The sequence below is a fragment of the Leuciscus leuciscus genome (genome assembly GCF_965113295.1).
Source record: "Leuciscus leuciscus genome assembly, contig: HAP1_SCAFFOLD_407, whole genome shotgun sequence".
NCBI lineage: Eukaryota > Metazoa > Chordata > Actinopteri > Cypriniformes > Leuciscidae > Leuciscus > Leuciscus leuciscus.
The window spans coordinates 1-18,932 of NW_028118332.1; the positions used below are offsets into that span (position 1 = coordinate 1).

Genomic DNA, 18,932 nt, shown 5'->3' on the forward strand with positions numbered 1-18,932 from the left:
CGAACTGCTGCGCTTGTGACAGGACATGTTTATAACTGAAAGAACGAGCAGAGAGAGAGACCCGGACGTGTGCACTCTCTGTCTTCGGAGCCAGGCGAAAAATGTAAACAAGACTTCACCGTCTCCAAACTAAGCGCTGTCTTGCTCTCTCTCCCTCGCACATATTAATCAGAATAAATCGACACTGCGGTAAAAGGTCGGAAGACCAAAGTTTCATGTGGAGCATTCTGAGATTTTTTTTTTCTTTTTCTGAATTGCCGCTGGGTGTGAATTGTGCTAAATAAGTTGCCTTATCTTCTCTGAAAAGCGTTCCGGACATTCAGCTGACATAAAACAACACTTTAATTAAACGAAAAAAACTATCCAGTGATGAAATGTTTTCTGTGTTGACAGAAAGAAAGACAGAAAGAGGCTGTTGCTGCCTATGTATCTCGCTTCAGCCAACGGCTCCGCCCACAACGCAGAGGCGAATTGCTAATGAGCTACTGCCGCGCTGCTGAAGCGAAGTCCCAGAAAACGGCACAGGTTTTGTGATTTTGGCTAAAAACGGCATAATCATCATTTAAAGACCACTGAGAATGTTTAAAAATAGCTCAAAATATGATCGGAGTGGGACTTTAAAGCGTTTGAATGGCTCTCTATCATGATGAGGTGTAGACTCACGAAGGCAGGCAGCATGTCGTGGTATGTGGTGGTGGTGTGGTGCTGGTACTGGAGGGCTGACGGGGCGGGTCTGCGGGTCTGAACGGGCTGAACGGGTCTCAGCGACGGCTCCTTCACATCAGGAGACGGGGCAGCAGCAGCAGTGGAGGAGGAGGAGGGTGATGATGAAGAAGGAGGAGGAAGAGGAGGAAGAGGAAGAGGAGTGATGGCCTCAGCTGAGCCGATGCTCCTGGTGTCCGGGTCGGCAGGAGAAGCAGAACACAGAGCTGGAGGCTGAAGGTTCCTCCCACCACCCTCCCTCCAGCTCGACACGTCTGACAAACACACACAACACCAGCACGTTAGACAGGCATTATCACACGACTGAGTGCAAAAAGAAAAAAAGTGACAAACAAAAAAACAACCCCATAGTAACACAGAGATTGACTAGTGATGCACTGGCACTAGTGTTGTCAAAAGTATTGACTTCGGTAGCAAGTCGATACTGAAATTGTAAAAATGTGAGGCTTTGAGCGGCATCATAAACCCCTCTGATTGGCCGCTGTGTTCACGCGCTCATCCGATATGTCTGTGATTGGCTATTCCTTCATGTTCTAGTGAACATGTAATGATGTAAACGTCGAGAGGACTCACTCTGTGGGCGGAGGCTTGGTCCGGGCCCATACGACGGATCGAAGACGCTTCTTTCCTTGCCAACCTTGTCCTGTTCTCCTGCTGCTTTCAGCGTCGGAAATTCCTCGTGAGAGAAGGGCTGCAGTCGGCTTGAGACCTTTAAACCTGAACACCACACAGACCAATGAGAAACATCGCAACGAGCCACATCTGATCACTCAAAAAAATATATAATTTGAGATAGGAATAAACTGATTTTTACCATCTTGATCTACTGCCTTTCCATTGACCTGTGCCCATTGCTTTGGTCCACCTGTACTTGTGCTCTAGAGGAACAAATCACACCAACACACTCGTCATCATGGGGGAAACTCGAATCTCTAGCCAACGTTTACATACAACCAAATAAGCCGTTAGTAATCAATTTGACGGCTCAATCGAACTGAAAAGCCTTCATGTAAACGCCTTAATGTGTGTGTGTGAGAGAGTGTGTGTGAGAGTGTGTGTGAGAGTGTGTGTGAGAGTGTGTGTGTGAGTGTGTGTGTGAGAGTGTGTGTGTGAGAGTGTGTGTGTGAGAGTGTGTGTGTGAGAGTGTGTGTGTGAGAGTGTGTGTGTGAGAGTGTGTGTGTGTGAGAGTGTGTGTGTGAGAGTGTGTGTGTGTGAGAGTGTGTGTGTGAGAGTGTGTGTGTGAGAGTGTGTGTGTGAGAGTGTGTGTGTGAGAGTGTGTGTGTGAGAGTGTGTGTGTGAGAGTGTGTGTGTGAGAGTGTGTGTGTGAGAGTGTGTGTGTGAGAGTGTGTGTGTGAGAGTGTGTGAGAGTGTGTGTGTGAGAGTGTGTGTGAGAGTGTGTGTGTGAGAGTGTGTGTGTGAGAGTGTGTGTGAGAGAGTGTTTGTAGACGCCTTAATCGATCCGAAATTTCGATCGGATTGAAAGGGGGGGGTTTATTCCTTTTCTAATCCGATCGAGAGAACATGTAAACACTTGATCGGATTGAAAACCGAAACAGAAATGACGTAGAAATAGAGCAAGGACGCAGAAATAGCGTGATGTAGAAATAGCGTAATGACGTAGAAATAGTGTAATGTAGAAATAGTGTAATGACGTACAAATAGCGTAGAAATGGCGTAATGACGTAGAAATGGCGTAATGTAGAAATAGCGTAATGACGTAGAAATAGCGTAATGACGTAGAAATAGCGCAATGACGTAGAAATAGCGTAGAAATAGCGTAATGACGTAGAAATAGCGCAATGAAGTAGAAATAGCGTAGAAATAGCGTAACGATGTAGAAATAGCGTAATGATGTACAAATAGTGTAATGACGTAGAAATAGCGTGATGACGTAGAAATAGCGTGATGACGTAGAAATAGCGTAATGACGTAGAAATAGCGTAATGATGTAGAAATAGCGTAATGACGTAGAAATAGCGTAGAAAAAGCGTAGTGACAGAAATAGCGTAATGACAGAAATAATGATGTAGAAATAGCGTAATGTAGAAATGGCATAATGACGTAGAAATGGCGTAATGTAGAAATAGTGTAATGACGTACAAATAGCGTAGAAATGGCGTAATGACGTAGAAATGGCGTAATGTAGAAATAGCGTAATGACGTAGAAATAGCGCAATGAAGTAGAAATAGCGTAGAAATAGCGTAATGACGTAGAAATAGCGCAATGAAGTAGAAATAGCGTAGAAATAGCGTAATGATGTAGAAATAGCGCAATGAAGTAGAAATAGCGTAGAAATAGCGTAACGATGTAGAAATAGCGTAATGTACAAATAGTGTAATGACGTAGAAATAGCGTGATGACGTAGAAATAGCGTGATGACGTAGAAATAGCGTAATGACGTTGAAATAGCGTAATGACGTAGAAATAGCGTAATGACGTAGAAATAGCGTAGAAAAAGCGTAGTGACAGAAATAGCGTAATGACAGAAATAATGATGTAGAAATAGCGTAATGATGTAGAAATAGCGTAATGATGTAGAAATAGCGTAATGACGTAGAAATAGCGTAACGTAGAAATAGCGTGATGACGTAGAAATAGCGTGATGACGTAGAAATAGCGTGATGACGTAGAAATAGCGTAATGACGTAGAAATAGCGTAGAAAAAGCGTAATGACAGAAATAGCGTAATGACATAGAAATAATGATGTAGAAATAGCGTAATGTAGAAATAGCGTAATGACGTAGAAATAGCGTAATGACGTAGAAATAGCGTAATGACGTAGAAATAGCGTAATGACGTAGAAATAGTGTAATGATGTAGAAATAGCGTAATGACGTAGAAATAGCGTAATGTAGAAATAGTGTAATGATGTAGAAATAGCGTAATGATGTAGAAATAGCGTAATGACGTAGAAATAGCGTAATGACGTAGAAATAGCGTAATGACGTAGAAATAGTGTAATGATGTAGAAATAGCGTAATGACAGAACTAGCGTAATGTAGAAATAGTGTAATGATGTAGAAATAGTGTAATGTAGAAATAGTGTAATGATGTAGAAATAGCGTAATGATGTAGAAATAGCGTAATGATGTAGAAATAGCGTAATGATGTAGAAATAGCGTAATGACGTAGAAATAGTGTAATGACGTGTGATGCGCTGAACGAGCTGTTCTCCTGTTGAATAAAGTGTTGTATAAACGAGTGTCTCGTCCTCCTATGATCCTCCTTTCTCTGCGTGTGTGAAGTGGAGCAGGACAACGGCCCACCAGTGCTGGCTTCAGACTCATCCACACACGACTGGTTTTACCCATTTTTACTGTGTGATCAATATAAGCAGCGGCACAACGGTTCACATGCTCATTATCTCCAAATTATGACCAGAAATGGATAAATATTAAGTCTGCTGATTAAAACAAATAAAGAACTAGTGTAGGAGAACAGTTATTATGAGCAAACAGCGGGAAACTCTGTATATTCGTGCAGTGAGCGCATGTCAAAAAACATATTCCGATTTGAATCTTGAGACATAAACGCGCACATCAACTCGATCACATGTTCAGCGTTCATATAAACACTGCGTTCAGATTCATCAATCGGAATGAATTCAGTGGGATTGAAACAAAGGTTGTGCATGTAACCGCAGCCACTGAAGAGAAGCTGAAGGGTCTGTACCTCCTGGCTGGTGATTGGCGTGGGCTTCTGAAGATTGGAGACAGATTTCTGTAAAGCCAGCGGTGGCTGCGACTCCGGCAGCTGTGCTGAAGATGCAACGGAACTAAAGGAGGAAAACCAGAGACGAAACCATCAGCCAATCAGACGACAGACGCTCACATACAAAAATAGAGCTGGATATTTTGAGAACCAAGTCATTTTAAAGGGGTGGTTGATTATGATTTGACTTTTCTAACTTTAGTTAGTGTGTAATGTTGCTGTTTGAGCATAAACAACATCTGCAAATACACAACGCTCAAAGTTCAAAGCAAAGGGAGATTTTTTTTTTAAGGACTACAACAAACGACTGACAGGGACTACAATGAGCTTCCTCCCGGGTTAGTGACATCACTAACCCTAAGATTTACATAAACCCTAGGGCTGTGCGATAGAGCTAAAAAAATTATCACGATATAATGTTTCATATCGTTCGGTATCGATAATTATTGACTTTTTTATAACCTTTTTTTAAGACAAGTACAAAAGTTTGAATTTAAACCACTGTTTTTTGTTTTGTTTGTTTTTTAATCCACATTATTAAGACAAACAACAAATGTAACAAATGTAAACAAAAATATCTTCTTTATGTCTAATATTAAGATAAAAAAGTAAGCGTTTAAAGAAACTCTTGAAATTAAATAAAATGTTGCAAAATGTGTGCAATGTAAAAGTGTAAACGTAGAAGAATCAAGGTAGGTCTTGAAACTTTGAGGTAGGTCAACATCTGTAATAAGTAGGGGTGTAACGGATCGATACGACACAGTGGTGTCACGGTTAGGTACATTTTTTTGATACAACAAAAAGAAAGAAATTTCCTTGATTTAAAAAATATATAATTATTAAAAGAGAAATTATTTTAAATAAGTTTAAAAAGAGTTTTCCCTACATCTTGAAACTTTTAGTTTTATAAATGGGGGTAATGTATTTGAAGGATGAACAAATAATGTTTTGGTCATCACATTACAAATAACATTTAAATATGATAATATTTGAGTTTTGAAGTGCTGGAAAAAGATGTGACGTACTTGAAAGCATTTTACTATTCCTGTCAAACTTCCATGGTTACAGTGAGTGTTACTACAGTAAAACCATAGCCTATACAATGAATGTTGCTGATCTGTGGACTTAAAGCCTATAACTAGTTCATTCATGGCACAATGTTTCTCCTGGTTTCCACGTCAGCGCTGTTTGATCCGTTAATAACGGAGAAGTGTGAATGCTTCTCACTAGATCTCGCGGCGATGTTATTACTTCAGTGGCGAATTCAAATGCTTTCTTTACCGGATCTCTTAGAGCTGTGTAGTAACAGTGTCGCTTGATCAAGATCGGCTTGCGCTGCACTGACTGACATTGATGGTCCAAACTGATAAACGTTCCGTAAAGCACAAAATAACGCAGTTTCGTTCCGCTTTCATTACGCCTGCCATTTGATGTTGGGCAACGTTGTGGTGGTCGCGCGAGCGATGCACGTGCATTTGAATGAAAATATTGAGCGCCATATCGAACATTTTTCATATCGTTACCGACAATGGTGTACCGTCGATTAATACCGATACCGTTTTATCGCCCAGCCCTAATAAACCCCGCCCCCGGAAACACGCAACAAAGGGGGTGAGTCCTTGTTGAGAAGAGGTAATCGGAGCTGCTAACACACACACACACAAACTCTTGAAGCTCCGCCTTCTGTGCCGGGAGCAGCAGCTCATTTGCATTTAAAGGGACACACACAAAACGACACGTTTTTGCTCACCCTCAAAAAGGGACAATTTGAACATGCATACACATATAAAATATATATTTTAGACTTATTGCACAAAATGCATATATATTCAAATATTTAGAGTGTAGAGAGATTGACATCAATTACGTAATTCACGGTGATTCATGGCAGTGGGCGGAGCTAAAAAGTGTTTTGATGTTTCGACTCTGATTGGTGGAATTTCTGTACAGCATCATGGGTAATGTAGTTTTTCACCAGGAATTCCACTGTTAAACAATTATTTTAAACTAAGTTGAAATAATAAGGGCTGACGGCTTCAAAAGAAGCAAATGCTTTCGATTAACAACCTCGTCGCTCACAATTATTGATTATTAATCATCTGATCGTGGTTATTACACAACCGTTGTGATTTCATGATCACACTAAGCCATATCACGTTCTAAGACCCAGGTATTGTCAAAATTCATAAGAGTTACCAGGTAACACCATTGTAACCCTGGCTCACACGCGAGCTCGTGCAGCGCTGACACAAGCAATCCGTACATGAAATAACTGTATTATGTGATTTCATCATACAGTAACCAGGACCCCACCCTCAACCAGTTTATTTTTGGATTTACACAACTCGTGTGGGTCATACTTTTTCGAAAAAACACTTCCCTGAAAAACACAGGACTGACACTGTGTAATGAGCATCTCCCTTTCTCTTTACACACATTCCTGTCTTAAAAGTCCCCCTGTGGTGTAAATCCAGCTTTTAATGTAGTTTGTGTCTATGTGGTGTTTTTAATGTGCTTTAAGGCAAACCATGTGTAAGTTCATAAGTCGACAGCATTGCTGAGTATTTCCTCCTTAAAACTGCAGTGAACCAAAGACAGTCTCAAAAACACGCTTTGAAATCGCTGGTGTTTCTGACGTCACAAACTACCTTGTAACCAATCAGATCAACGTGTGATCGTCAACCAGTGGATCTCTGAGCTGAGTGAGTGGAGGCGGGGCTCATTTGCATATTCATAGAACCACGCATACTAAATGAGGCGAGGGTGTTGAGTTACATTCAATATATTTTATGGCATTTTTAAGGAAAAAAACATTTAAATATGTAATTTTGGTGATCAAAGATGAGTTTTAAGGGATACGAGTATCGACTACCGCGGGACTTTAACACAAGCCGCTCTGCATGACAATCACCGCAGACACACCTGCTGTAAAACGACTCAAAACACTCTACCGCTCACCATCTGTCCTCACACAGGCCACATTAGAAATGTTTTACTGAGCACTCGGGCCTGACCTCTTTGGATCGGGTTGATCCTGCTTGTTTGCCCATCCTGTACCGTCTTTGGGCACGATAAACACGTTGGGATCGTTTCCTTTACTCTCAGACTTCAGGCTCGGCAGGTGAGCGGGAGGAGGCATGCGCCGGGCAGCGGCCACTTTGCCAAGACTCTGTAAGCCATGTCGTGCAACAACTGCAGGAGACAGGAGAGAGAGGCGGTCAAAACAGACACACATATGGGAAACACCATACAGTCAGACCAACATCACATACAGTCAGATCAACATCACATACAGTCAAACCAACATCACATACAGTCAGACCAACATCACATACAGTCAAACCAACATCACATACAGTCAGACCAACATCACATACAGTCAAACCAACATCACATACAGTCAAACCAAAATGTATTCAGACTCCTTCAACATTTCCCACATTATCAGTTTATTCGCTATAGTTTAGAAAATGGTAATAAAATATGAGCAGAACTCAGTTGATATTTGACTGGTTTTGTCCGTCCTTCTGTTAGACTGTCTCACACATGAATTATGTTGAATATCTGTCAGCTGTTAAATTTAACTACACAATTAGATAATACCAGTTTAGCTCAACCAATCACCAAGCAATGCTTCATTTTGTTCAGTCTGTGTGTAAAAAGAGCATTAGCAATTAAAGACAAAACACTTCAGCAAAACATGATCAGCTCAAAGTGCAGGAATCATTTTTGATCCCAAATAATTAAAAAAATCTGGTGTCTGAATAATTTTTGGTTTGACTGTATATCATGGGATATGTTGGACAGATGGGGTAAATGTGAATATAAAGCGATCATCATATATATAATTTCACACGAGACGCCTTGGTGCCGCTCAACATGGTGTGGATGAGATACATGTGAATATGAAGAAATCTGACATTTAAGGAAAGGCCTTATGAAATCAGTGAACATTTTAATGAACGACAGCTTGAATGCATGACGTCTGCATGGGGACGACTCCAAGTCTGAGGAACACGACATCTATCTGAAATATTTGTGATTAATTGAATGCATGAATAAGACAGGGTTCGTACAGATGCTGTAAAATCTATACTTTGTTTTTTTCAAGGACTGCAATCAGAGATCTCACTTAAACAATGTCTTTCTTCATTATCTTTTAAATTCTAAAAAGGTAAATGATAAATAAAAATAAGCAAATAAAACAGAACGGTACAGATAAAGTGCAGCAGATGCAATGACTACGGTAACTTTAACCATTGAAAGGATACTATGACAAAATATATAACTTTTCTTATGTTTTTCTCCCATGAATATATGATTGACCTGAAGAATAAAAGCTGTATCATTTACTTGGACATTTATATGAGCAATATCACACTCATAGCCATGAGATATACCTCTATTAGTGTTGTCAAAAATATCTATATTTCGATAAATATCGATACTGAAATATCATGATCGGTACCAATACTAATTTCCTGAAGTATCGATACTAGCCGAGCTGTCACTTTCACTTCTCTCCAAAGGCGCGTTGACAAACACCACACGCGCACTCGTCTCATTCGCTCTGGTTAAATAGCAAAAGTGAAGTGAATGGGGCCGATCACACCTGACGCATTTTTTTGCAGTGAGAGGCGCCTATTTTTCAATTGGTTTCCAGTGAGCGTTCTGCGTGCTGGTTATGCGCTGCTGCGCCTCGCGGGCCTTCCATTTTAATTATGAAAGCTAGTTGCTTGAACGCCTGGAGAGTGCGATGATGGAGGATAAACTTGTGGTGCTCTCGCGGGTTACCAGGAGCTTAACGACTTCACGAATCGTAACTACCACAATGTTAACAGAAAGTAAATAAAGTTAATAAAAGGCTGATTTGACGTGTACTTGACTGACAGGACAGCTGTTTCAGTGGTTGCCTAGCAACATAAATGCAGCGCACTGCTCGTTCTGTGTGATGAGTGCTGTGTGCCGTCAGGTGTGATCGGGGTTGGTAAGTGCTGTGCACCTCGCGTTTTCGAACCTGTGTGATCGGGGCTAATATAGCAAAGCACCTGAAAGACCGACACCGGGATCTATATAAATAATTTCGAGAGGTTGGTAACTCTTCTCATTTTAACATTTCTGAAACATTAACCAAGATGGCCTACTGTTGTTGATATGAGTGTGTGTCGTCTCGTTTTTTCACCGTAATTCTTAAAGTTAATATAATCTGACTGAGAAATCTTAGACAAGTAACGTTAAATATTTTAACTGTGGTCAAATGTAAAATTAACTTGTGCTTATTTAACTTTATTCAAAAATTAGTATTTAATTCTGCAATTTGCCTTCATATCTTATCATCAATTTGATTACACAGATACTAATTAAACTAAACTGAGCTATTGAATGACATCTTTGAATTCAATAATGAAATGCAGGGCTCCAGACTAACTTTTTTTACTAGGAGCGCTGTAGCCCCTGACTGAAAATTTTAGGAGCGCAAGCAGAAAATTTAGGGGCACACCTTAAAGGTGGTATCAGTGATTTCAGGCCCAAAAATATTTTTATCACATTCATCTAATCTTTCCTAACGATCCGCTAGCTGCCCGCCCCATAAGCATGCCGTCAAAAAAACGCGTCTCTGTAGGCAGCCTAGGCTCTGAGATCTGCACACAAAAACAAATGGTTTAGCCAAACACTCAAAACCAAAACAAATAGTGCTCCAACCAATCACTGACAGGGGGAGGGTGCTGTGAGGTTTTGTGCTCGTGCACGGCTGCACGCGAAGTCAGAGCTGAAGAAAAAGCTGTCTCAAAACCTCACAACACCCTCCCCCTGTCAGTGATTGGTTGGAGCACTATTTGTTTTGGTTTTGAGTGTTTGGCTAAACCATTTGTTTTTGTGTGCAGATCTCAGAGCCTAGGCTGCCAACAGAGACGCGTTTTTTTGACGGCATGCTTATGGGGCGGGCAGCTAGCGGATCGTTAGGAAAGATTAGATGAATGTGATAAAAATATTTTTGGGCCTGAAATCACTAATACCACCTTTAAATCAGCTTGCAATGCAATTATTAAAATTTCCCCCAAAATAACTGTAATGTTATTTACAGATTCTTTAATAATCTGTAAATGACAAATTCTTTAATAATAAATAGACTTCACGTACAGATATTACAATGTGCAGTTTTATTTTAAGTTCACAGGGCTCCAGACTAACATCTGAGGGCAGCAGCACTGGAGCCACTGAGTTCTACAGATAATATCTGGTAGCACTGGGGCTGACAGTAAAGCACTAAGCTTAATTTAGGCTGTAGATAAAATTAACTTTAATTATATCATTCATAATGTCTTAATATTAATTAAAAAGAAAAACGAGTGAAAAAAAATATGATATTAGGGAGTGAAATAGCCAATAACATCCTACTGTTTACAATGGTCATTTATTATTATAATTTCTTTTTAAATAAGTGTTTAAATAAGAGTTTTCCTACATCTTAAATTTTTTTGTTTTAGGACAATCTTTGAAGGATGAACAAAAAATGTGTTGGTCATCACATTAAAAATAACATTTATATAAGATATTATAGTTTTGAAGTGCTGGAAAAAGATGTGTAGTACTTGTAAGCGTTTGACTATTTCTGTCACAATACCATAGTTATGGTTAGAGTTCCTACATTAGCCTAAATCCATGGTGAATGTTGCTGATTTGTGGACTGAAACCCGTGTTTCTCCTGGTTTCCACGTCAGCGCTGTTTGATCTGATATCTATGGTTTATAACAGAGAACTCTGCGCCGAATCGGAATGTTTCTCACTGGATCTCGCAGCGATTATGTTATTAATTCTGAGGCGAATTCAATGGATTTCTTCACTGGATCTCCAGAGTCTGGACCTCCAGGTAACAGTGTCGCGTGATCGAGATCGGCCCGCGACTGGCAAGTTCGGGGCGCTGCGCTGTCTATTATTGGTCCGAACTAATAAACGATCCGTGAAGCATAAATGAGTAGCGCATTTTCGTTCCGCTTTCATTTTGTTTGGATTCGCTGCTCGGCAACGTTGTGGTCGCGCCAGTGCGACCTAAATAAATATTTAGTCGCACCGGCAGGGAAAATGGTCGCAAAATGCAACCAATTGGTCGCAGTCTGGAGCCCTGTAATGCCTTTAACTGAAAATGTTATGTTTTATCTTATTATTATACATTACTGACACTCTATCCTCCAATTTGATACTGTTAAAGGGGTGGTTCGGGATTTTTGACATCGGACCTCATTTTTAAGTCAGCCTGGTTGTTATTCATCAGTGGAGACATTTTTTATTTTTTATTATCCAGTCCTTATATTTGGATAGTTAGCCGATGCTAGGCTAGCGCGAATCAATGGTATATGTGTTAGCCAGCCATTAAAAACCGTTTTACCCACTCCACAGTGCACCAAACGCAAATCAATTATAACACTAGACTATCGATGTATATGTCCGTTGAGAGAATAATGTTAGAAATCAAACTTACCTTTCATCTCAATGCATTAGTTATAATTTGTTCCCTGTAATCATAAGCCTTGTCTACAGCAGCAGCGGAGTGATATTGATTACCTAGGCAACCGAGTGAGCCGGTACACACATGACGTTAGCTGGATGTAACGACTGTAGTGCGCTTCTGTTCTGTGTTTACTTTTTGCCACATTACTAACCGGAGCAAAGTAAAATTCCGCAGCTGCTGAGAAACTAGTTCCTTTGGGATCATTGAGATGAAAGGTAAGTTTGATTTCTAACATTATTCTCTCAACGGACATATACATCGATAGTCTAGTGTTATAATTGATTTGCGTTTGGTGCACTGTGGAGTGGGTAAAACGGTTTTTAATGGCTGGCTAACATATACCATTGACTCGCGCTAGCCTAGCATCGGCTAACTATCCAAATATAAGGACTGGATAATAAAAAATAAAAAAATGTCTCCACTGATGAATAACAACCAGGCTGACTTAAAAATGAGGTCCGATGTCAAAAAATCCCGAACCACCCCTTTAAGTGCTTTGACACAATCTGTATTGTTAAAAGCACTAATAGCATTGTTTTCGCGTATAATGCACACACGTTTGCGTTTAAATCTGTTCATCAAGTAACGTTAATGTATTAACCAGCATTAATGCTTTTGAACAAGTGCACTACCTCAGGACATTTTTGTTCATGTAAAATATCCCTCATTGTCATGTTTTAGACTTGTTATATTTAGTAGGGCTGCAACAACTAATCGATAAAATCGATAATAATCGATTATGAAAATCGTTGTCAACGAATGTCATTGTCGATTAGTTGGTCTGCTCACGTCACGGGAAGCGTTAATGATGACGTCACTTTTATGACAACACAGTCACACGCGGAATGCCAGAGTAATCGGAGAGAAATGACAGTTCAGTCGGCGGCAGAAAAAGTCATCTAAGGCATGGGAGCATTTTACATTAAATCTGGAATCTGGAAGTTATGCAAAGCTGAGCTTGTGTGGCATGGAAGTACCACAATGATGGACGAACACATGAAGAGGAAACACTTTGGTGTCACGGATGAAGGTGAAACATCAGCACGGCGAGCAAAAACTGTATCCTCATTATATGAAGATGTGAAAATTGTATAGTCTAGTTTAATTCAATACTACAGTGTAAACAGCTTTGTTTACTAACTTCGGGACAGTCACACTAGATCTATTTTGCATCGAGCATCAGGTTGCGCAATCAGTTCGCTCGGAACATAAGTAATGGATTATAATAGCGCTACTGCAGAAATAGGTTAAATTAAATGGTGTTTACAAAGTGAAGCACTAAATATAAAGACAGTTAATAACAGCAGCAGTAAAATATTGTTTTTTAGTCACTGTAGTCAGTGGTTTTCAGCGAATGCTTGTGCACTAATGCATCATTTTTCTTGTCCTTTTAATCAAGCCTATTAGCTTGTTGCGTAAGTTAACGTTACCTCCATTCCGCTCTCTTTGTATAGCATTAACGTTACTATGTAAGGGATAACGTTAATGTATAGCTTCGCGTCGGGGTCCCGATCAGCCTGTCGGGGTTGTATTCGCTATTTCAACCGCCTCGCTCTATCCCGCTTATTGCATGGCTACCCACCAAATAATTCAATAATTTGACACAAAATATTGATTTAAAAATTAGTTTATTGATTTAAAAATTATTGTATTGCTTCCGCTAAAGAAAATAGTCCGTTCCGTCTCTACGGTTAGAATCCTTCGTCCATAGCAACGCTCTGTTTATTATGGCAACGGTGTGTTATAACGTTACTTCGCAGCGTCTGATATCAAGAAATAACAGATCGCGTTCTACATTGGAATTCAAAATCTGCTGCTTAATATCTTATTACAAACATGTTTGTGTCCTAATTTCATAATGTGAAGTTTATATGAGCAGCACAACTCAATATTTTGTTTAGTTTATTTATATTTTGGATATTTAAATAAGTTTTACTGTTTAAAAACTGGACAAACTTTTGTGTTTTTTAAGGTTTAAAATGTAAAAATTAAAGATTATATTAGTAAAACTCAATGTGTGGCTTTTGCACTTTTTAAAGTACACTTTTAAACATAAATACCCTGATTTAGGGTTTTATTTAGTTATAATAAGCAAAAAATCTAATTGAATTGTAAAAAAAAGTTTTTATCCGATTAATCGATTAATCGGAAAAATAATCGTCCGATTAATCGATTATCAAAATAATCGTTAGTTGCAGCCCTAATATTTAGCTTTAAATAAATAACCTTAATATTGTGGCAGTTTTTTTCTCCGTGGTATCGAAAATGGTATCGAATATCGATATTTTTCAAGGTATCGTATCGAAGTTAGAAATTCTAGTATCGTGACAACACTAACCTCTATATCTATATCTGACACACTGCAGCTTTAATTCTGTGTGAAAAGATTGTTTTATCGATAAAATTAAAAATAAATTTCCCATATATTGTCTTTCCATAATTCAAGCGCTACTTCCAGGAAATTTTCACGTACATGTTTTCCAGAACTTAAATTTCAAAGAGTCAAATCCCAGGACTTTAAGCATCTCGTCCGAACCCTGATAAGAGTATCAATCACTCCCAGACAGAACTACACATCATATCATGTCTGAATATTGAGTTCTCGAGTCTCACCTGTGGTTTTCTGAGTTTCTATTGACTTCCCTTTGTACTTGTCAAATAGGCTGAGTGATGAATACTTGCTTTTCCCATCCTTGGACTTGGTTATTTGCCCCAAACGATCGGACATTGCGATGTAATGTCATCGAGTATGGGAATTTTTCTTTGCACCTCTTCCTCAGTACCGTCTGTTTCTGTGGAAAGACACGACAGAAGAAGAAGAAGAATCAACACCTGTACGAGACTGAACCGTGCTGTGTGACGGATCTGGATCAGACACATCTCAAAGCTGGTCAACAGCAGAACACAACCTTGGACAGAATAATCAGCCAGGTCAGGTGGAAACACAAACTAAATCCAAACCAGAGTCTTGGACTGTCGAGAGATGTCGGCGTGAGGTCAAAGCAACATCATGTTCAAGACAGCAGAAGTGTTGCACAACAACACAGATTTAACAATTTCATGCTTCACAAGCTGTAACAACAAGACACTGTAAAAGTACACAAATTAAACATGGTAAGCAGAAGCTCAAACATGCAAGATCCAGAGTAAATGAGTACAATGCCATTTGATATTATGTCTTGTTTTCTGGGGAAATTATAAAAAAATTAAGTGAGTTGTTGCTTTAAAAAAGCAAAATGATCTGCCAATGGGGTCAGAAATATAATCTTAAATCAAATAGAAACAAGATTATTTTTCTCACCCCATTAGTAGATAATTTTGCTTTTTTTAAGCAAAAACTCATTTAATTTTGATTTATTTCCCCAGAAAACAAGACATCATATGGCATTTTATTACTTTAGTAAATGCATCTTGATTTAAGCATTTTTAGATATTTGGACTGGAAACAAGATGAAAAGCATGTTTTGCAGTGTGTCTGAGTCACTATATTTGATGCGCTGATCAAAGTTTTTATGTGACTAAATCTGTTCAACATATAAAGTAGTCCTGTCACTTCAGGAGATTGACTTTTCTTTGGTTACATGGACTTTCTTTCAATGGAGGGTCAGATTTCAGTTGATGAAAGTCTTGAGTTAGGAGAACATGAGGATGATGTCAGAACGCTCATCTTCGGATGATGTCAGAACGCTCATCTTCGGATGAACTAACGCTTTAAAGGAATAATTCCCACAGATCTCGAAGCGTGCACTAATGGTGTTTCTGTAACACACACACCGTCTGCTCTAACTGAGGAAAAGAGCAGCGTGAACATCTGCGAAACATCTGTGTTCCTGTCCCATAAACCTTTAGAAACGAGGAAATAATCTTCAACTTTAACCTTCAATTTATACTAAAACAATCCAGAGACATCTAAATGTTTATTAGAGAAAGGAGATTCACAGACAGTCGAAATAAAGCCCCAGAAAAGATGCATTTCAATTATTTTGGATTGTGAAGCTATGAAGACAAAAATGTATTGGTCCCACCTTATATTAAGTATCTTTTGTAATAACATTTAAATAAATAATTTCATACAATGCACTTATTGTTTGTTTATAACATTACTGTATCCCACATCACCAGCAGCACAAGCGTTTCACAACAACATCAACACAATAAACACACTGTACATAATTATGTTTTTGATGCAAGTACTGGTTAAAGACGCCTAATATGAAGTGGGACCATTTAATCTTACAGTGTTTGTTACTCGGGTAATAACAGTCAATTATACACACAGTAACTAACCCTAAACCTAATTATACAGTAAATACATGTCATTAATTAATATTACTCAGTACTTGGACAAAGACACATAACCTTTAAAAGAAATCAAGCGCGTGAACACAAACACACAAAGCGTTATATACATGGCCTTCATCATCATCATCATCATCATCAGAGCTAAACTCAGACTCAAACATGAGACAAGACATGAGAAATACACGGAGTTCACGAGAGAACAAGCACACATTACAGTTACACAAGATGATGATTGTGGACTCATAGTGATTTATTAGCGAAATATGAAATTGGTGCCAGGCTAAATAAAACCACTCTTTAAAGTACAATCTGCTGTTAGTGAATCAAGAGAATCGTTATATTCACTTCCACCGAATCTCTCGGTTACAACACGAACTCGTCAGTTAGCATGAGATGTAAACAGAAGCTCTCCAGCCTGAATACTGAACTAACAGCTCATTCCACACACATTTAACCAACACGATCACACACTACAGTCTGTAAATATACACGTGAGCGCTGATTAATAACGATATTTGATATAATCTGCGAGATTTTGACAAATTCTCTGAGAGCCTTAGCAATGCTAACGGAGATTAGCCGCGAGCCGCTTCTGCTGTATAAACTTCAGCAGGACCGACAAACGAGCTTCAAACATGGGCAGAATCGCCAGTGTCGCGGGTGTTTCATTAAAATAGAGCAGTATATTGAGTGATCAATGCGTTAATGAGGGTTTTGAGTGGACTTGTTGTGTGAGGCGATTAAAAATGGCTGCTCCTCAGAACAAAGCGACACAAACACTCAGACATCCTGCGACAAACCGACGCGAAACACACGAATAACCGCACGGAGCGCGCGAATAACTCACCGATTAAACGTATGACTGTCACTTCAGATCACATATATCGATATATTTCCACCGGAGAGAAAAACTCGGCAGGATGGATGGAGATTTCTCAGTGTTTTTCTCTGTTCGCTTGTTATCGGGTTTTCCCGGCCTGAGAGTGAAGCTGCTGCTGCTGCCGCCCAGAGCGGATATGACGTCACCAGCGAGCCACAGCGACGCCTGCAGGACTCAAACACAAATGAAGATTCTTGTTTTTTAGTGGAATATTGCAGGGTTTATTCTAAATGATGTATCTGAGCACATCATTATTGTGTTAATATTATTGAATCAGAATAAGTTCCTCTTGCAGCATCTCTTCTCGGGGAAACCTGTCACTCACATGAAATCAGCCAATAGCAAACCATAACTGTCCAATCAATTCTCCACGGACACAATCAAGCCCCGCCCACATTTGTTCTTGTTCCTGAAGCGTTTCACGCAACTTTTGTTTCATGCCGACTTTACGAATTTTCCTTAATTTAACCAAATGTTTGTATTTATTATCGTTCCCATCTTGCAATGCTGCGTTAAGGAATCGTATGCACAACTTAATGTGTCGATTAATTAATAACAAAATATACTAATGGCCTTAAATGATCACATACTAAGCGATACAAGGTATTCCTCTTGTTTTTGGAACAATTGAACGAACGTTTGTAGGTTTTTAATTATATGTTTGTTTGTTTTTAAATACCGATTTGCAAACACGAAATTAAACGAGAGGCGGGATTTATAGCAATGGAGGAACTGCCTTCTGTCACATGACTTTACTCCATTCAGGAGGTCTGTTAAAACTCATTGGGCTCAGAGGAGTGATTTATAGACATTTTAATGCCATATTGCATAATATTTGCATTGTTTTATTTTTGTACAATGTGCAATGTGGTTTGCCATTGGCTGATCTCATGTGAGTGACAGGTTGCCCCGCCCCCTTCATCAGAGAAGAGAAGAGATGCTGCAAGAGGAACTTATTCTGATTCAAGATTACGAGGCATATGAATAGAGAGCCTAAGTCCCTCCCCTTCCGGTGGACCACCATGGGACCTTATTTCGGAAAAATATTGTATGGTAGTCAATGGCGAGAGACAACAAATATTTTGATCTCGCTTGAATTGTGCCCTGAATTACACATATGATGTTTGTCAATTTAAAAGATACATTTTAAAGTCAAGAAAGTCGCAGTTTGATGTAAAACTGTTGAGGTATAAGACTGTGAAAATACAGAATTACAAAGACTACAAACCCAAAAGGCGCACATGTGACGTCATACCTTTCTCTCAGTGAATGAAGCTAACTTTACTGAAGCTAACTTTACTGAAGCTAACTTTACTGAAGCTAACTTTACTGAAGCTGACTTTACTGAAGCTAACTTTACTGAAGCTGACTTTACTGAAGCTAACTTTACTGAAGCTAACTTTACTGAAGCTAACGTCTGTCATTTAGAGTCTTACGTTATAATGGTAACGTTAAGCCGTCATGCCTGAGTGTTTTGTACCAGACTGCACACATACGGACACAGTGCGAGACGAGAGATGGAGTTCATTGAGCGATTTTCACACAAAACTAAATGTTACTCTTCTGTTTTATGACAAACTGCGACTTTCTTGACTTTCGGAATTATCTTTTAAATTGACAAACATCATATGTGTAATTCAGGGCACAGTTCAGACGGAATAAAAAGATAAGTTGTCTCTCGCCATTGACTACCATACATATTTTTTCCGAAAAAAGGTCCCATGAGCCGGAAGCGGAGGGGAGGGACTTAAGGCGGCCGCACACCGGACGCGCAGCTCAGCGCCGCGCCGCGCCACGTCTAGGA

At 39.3% G+C, this 18,932-nt stretch overlaps 1 protein-coding gene across 1 annotated transcript; it reads right to left on the reverse strand.

Moving 5' to 3' along the window:
• Positions 1-567: 567 nt before the first annotated feature.
• Positions 568-17,269, reverse strand: LOC309491656 (protein PRRC2B-like). The gene is made up of 7 exons (XM_082190706.1): positions 17,096-17,269; positions 14,560-14,738; positions 7,451-7,628; positions 4,398-4,500; positions 1,538-1,601; positions 1,297-1,440; positions 568-977 (listed from the first exon to the last, which is right to left on the reverse strand). The coding sequence occupies exons 2-7, from the start codon at positions 14,672-14,674 to the stop codon at positions 583-585; spliced, it is 999 nt and encodes a 332-aa protein (XP_082046832.1). The 5' UTR covers positions 14,675-14,738; positions 17,096-17,269; the 3' UTR covers positions 568-582.
• Positions 17,270-18,932: the final 1,663 nt, after the last annotated feature.

Coding starts and splice junctions, on each gene's coding strand:
- LOC309491656 (XM_082190706.1), bottom strand. CDS start 14,674: ATGTCCGATCGTTTGGGGCAAATAACCAAGTCCAAGGATGGGAAAAGC. Junction 7,629..14,559: donor AGAAACTCAGAAAACCACAG/GTGAGACTCGAG, acceptor TGTCTCCTGCAG/TTGTTGCACGACATGGCTTA. Junction 978..1,296: donor ACCAAGCCTCCGCCCACAGA/GTGAGTCCTCTC, acceptor TGTGTTTGTCAG/ACGTGTCGAGCTGGAGGGAG.